The sequence below is a fragment of the Apteryx rowi genome, unplaced genomic scaffold (assembly GCF_003343035.1).
Source record: "Apteryx rowi isolate R43461 unplaced genomic scaffold, aptRow1 scaffold_2301, whole genome shotgun sequence".
In the NCBI taxonomy this organism is placed as follows: Eukaryota; Metazoa; Chordata; class Aves; order Apterygiformes; family Apterygidae; genus Apteryx; species Apteryx rowi.
The window spans coordinates 3,001-6,127 of NW_020448644.1; the positions used below are offsets into that span (position 1 = coordinate 3,001).

The 3,127-nt window shown below is 64.1% G+C and overlaps 1 protein-coding gene across 1 annotated transcript; it reads right to left on the reverse strand.

The window, feature by feature from the left end:
* Positions 1-1,476: 1,476 nt before the first annotated feature.
* On the reverse strand, positions 1,477-2,989 carry LOC112966063 (collagen alpha-1(I) chain-like). Its single transcript, XM_026065741.1, has 2 exons — positions 2,577-2,989; positions 1,477-2,486 (listed from the first exon to the last, which is right to left on the reverse strand). Exon 2 carries the CDS (start codon positions 2,482-2,484, stop codon positions 1,477-1,479), a length of 1,008 nt encoding a protein of 335 aa, XP_025921526.1. The 5' UTR covers positions 2,485-2,486; positions 2,577-2,989.
* Between the last annotated feature and the right edge of the window lie 138 nt (positions 2,990-3,127).

Here is a 3,127-nt window from a genome sequence, read left to right on the forward strand (position 1 = left end):
ACCCAAGTGTCCAAAGAACCCAAGTATCTGAGGAACCCAAGTGTCTGAGGGACCCAAGTATCTGAGGAACCCAAGTGTCTGAGGAACCCAAGTGTCCGAGGAACCCAAGTGTCCAAGAAACCCAAGTGTCTGAGGAACCCAAATGTCTGAGGAACCCAAGTGTCTGAGGGACCCAAGTATCTGAGGAACCCAAGTGTCCAAGAAACCCAAGTGTCTGAGGAACCCAAGTGTCTGAGGGACCCAAGTATCTGAGGAACCCAAGTGTCCAAGGAACCCAAGTGTCTGAGGAACCCAAGTGTCCGAGGAACCCAAGTGTCCAAGAAACCCAAGTGTCCAAGGAACCCAAGTATCTGAGGGACCCAAGTGTCCAAGAAACCCAAGTGTCCAAGGAACCCAAGTGTCCAAGAAACCCAAGTGTCTGAGGAACCCAAGTGTCTGAGGGACCCAAATGTCTGAGGGACCCAAATGTCTGAGGAACCCAGGTGTCCGAGGAACCCAAGTGTCTGAGGGACCCAAATGTCTGAGGAACCTAAGTGTCTGAGGGACCCAGGTGTCCGAGGGACCCAGGTGTCCGGGCCCCACCCACCCTTGACCACCATTAAACCTTGTTGTCTGGAGCTGCCTGTCACTGGGGTGGTTTTGGGGGGCTCCTGAGGGGACCCCTTCACTCGTCCCCCCCCACCCCTGTCACCCTCCCCGGGGTGGTCCCCGGACACCTGGGTCCCATCGGGCTGGAGGGTGACAGGGGTGGGGAGAAGGTCCCGGAGCCCCGATGTCCCCATCGGTGTCCCCAGCTGTGCCCAGATGTCACCTCCGGATGTGCCCCGACGGTCCCCCGGATGTGTCACCCCAGATGTGGCCTCCAGGTGTGTCCCAAGGGCCACCCAACGCCTCGCCGTCACCCATCCAGATGTTCCCGGTCTGCCCCAGATGTGACCCACCGCAGCCCCCGTGAATGGGCCCCACATGGCACCGTAGTGTCCCTGAAGTGTCCCCAAATGGCACCCGCGAGTGTCACCCCGGTGGGCCCGGATGTGTCCCCCAAAATGTGTCCTGCGTGGACCCCATGTCTCCAGATGTGCCCCAGGTGCGGCCGCCGTCGCTGCTGGTGCCACCCAGATGTGGCCCCGATCTGGCCCCAGATGTGGCCCAGACGCTCCCCCGGTGCGGTCCCTGGGCCACGCCCCAATGTCACCCGTCCTGGTGTCACCCGTCCCACCCTGGTGTCACCCATCCCGCCCTGGTGTCACCCATCTTGTCCCATCGTGGTGTCACCCATGCCGTCCTGGTGTCACCTGTCCTATCCCAGTGTCACCCGCCTTGGTGTCACCTGTCCTGCCCCATCGTGGTGTCACCCATCCCATCCTGGTGTCACCTGTCCCACCCCACTGTCACTTGTCCTGTCCCATCTCAGTGTCACCCGTCCTGCCCCATCGCAGTATCACCCATCCAATCCTGGTGTCACCTGCCCTGGTGTCACCCATCCCACCCTGGTGTCACCCGCCCCGGTGTCACCCGTTCCATCACTGGGCCTTCTGGGGGCTGCAGGAGGTTTATTGCCACCGCCAACGTCCCCGAGCGCAGCCGGGGGGCCAGGACTGGGGGGACGGGAGGTCCCGTGGGTGCTGGGGTCTCCTGGCTTTCTTGGGGACTCATGGGTACAGGAGGTCCCATGGGTCCAGGAGATCCCATGGGTCTAGGAGGTCCCGTGGGTGCTGGGGTCTCCTGGCTTTCTCGGGGACCCATTGGTCCAGGAGGGCTCATGGGTGCTGGAGCTCCCGTGGGTCCAGGAGCTCCCACTGGTCCAGGAGGTCCCATGGGTGCTGGGGTCTCCTGACTTTCTTGGGGATCCACAGGTGCTGGAGCTCCCATGGGTGCAGGAGATCCCACAGGTGCTGGAGCTCCCATGGATCCAGGAGCTCCCATGGGTGCTGGGGCCTCCTGGCTTTCTTGGGGATCCATGGGTCCAGGACATCCCATGGGTGCTGGAGCTCCCATAGGTCCAGAAGATCCCACAGATGCTGGAGCTCCCATGCATCCAGGAGCTCCCATGGGTGCTGGAGCTCCCATGGGTCCAGGAGACCCCACAGGTGCTGGAGGTCCCATGGGTCCAGCAGCTCCCATGGATCCAGGAGCTCCCATGGGTCCAGGAGCTCCCATAGGTGCTGGAGGTCCCATGGGTCCAGGAGCTCCCATAGGTCCAGGAGCTCCCACGGGTGCAGGAGCTCCCATGGGTGCAGGAGCTCCCACGGGTGCTGGAGCTCCCATGGATCCAGCAGCTCCCATGGATCCAGGAGCTCCCATGGGTCCAGGAGCTCCCATAGGTGCTGGAGGTCCCATGGGTCCAGGAGGTCCCACAGGTGCTGCAGCTCCCATGGGTCCAGGAGCTCCCATGGGTCCAGGAGGTCCCACAGGTGCTGGAGCTCCCATAGATCCAGGAGCTCCCATGGGTGCAGGAGGTCCCACAGGTGCTGCAGCTCCCATGGGTCCAGGAGCTCCCATGGGTGCAGGAGCTCCCATGGGTCCAGGAGCTCCCATGGGTCCAGCAGCTCCCATGGACCCAGGAGCTCCCATGGGTCCAGGAGCTCCCACGGGTGCAGGAGGTCCCCGGGACGCTGGAGCTGGCGGATCGCCCGGCGCGGTCCGTCCCCGCGGTGGCCCCGGTGGCCCCGGTGGCCCGGTCAGCAGCTCCAGGGACGCTCGCAGAGCCACCCGCCGGGGGACGAGGCGCAGGCCCGGTCGGCCCAGCGCCCGCCGACCCCCATGGTCACGCAGTCCTCGCCCGTCCCGGCCTCGTCCGGCTGCTGCCGGGCCCAGTTCCTGCCCGGCACCGCGCTGTTGTCACCGGTGACCCCGTGTCCTCCCGCAGCACCCGGAGCCACCACCGCCGTGTCCCCCCATGGCTCCTCGTGTCCTCATGTCCTCCGTGAACCCCATGTTCTCCATGTCCCTCCATGTCCCCACATGTCCCTGTGTCCTCCATGAACTCCATGTTCTCCGTGTCCCTCCATGTCCCTCCATGTCCCCATGTCCTCCATGACCCCCATGTTCTCCACCTCCCTCCATGTGCCCCATGTCCCCCATGTCCCTCCATGTCCTTCCATGTCCTCCATGTCCCCCATGTCCC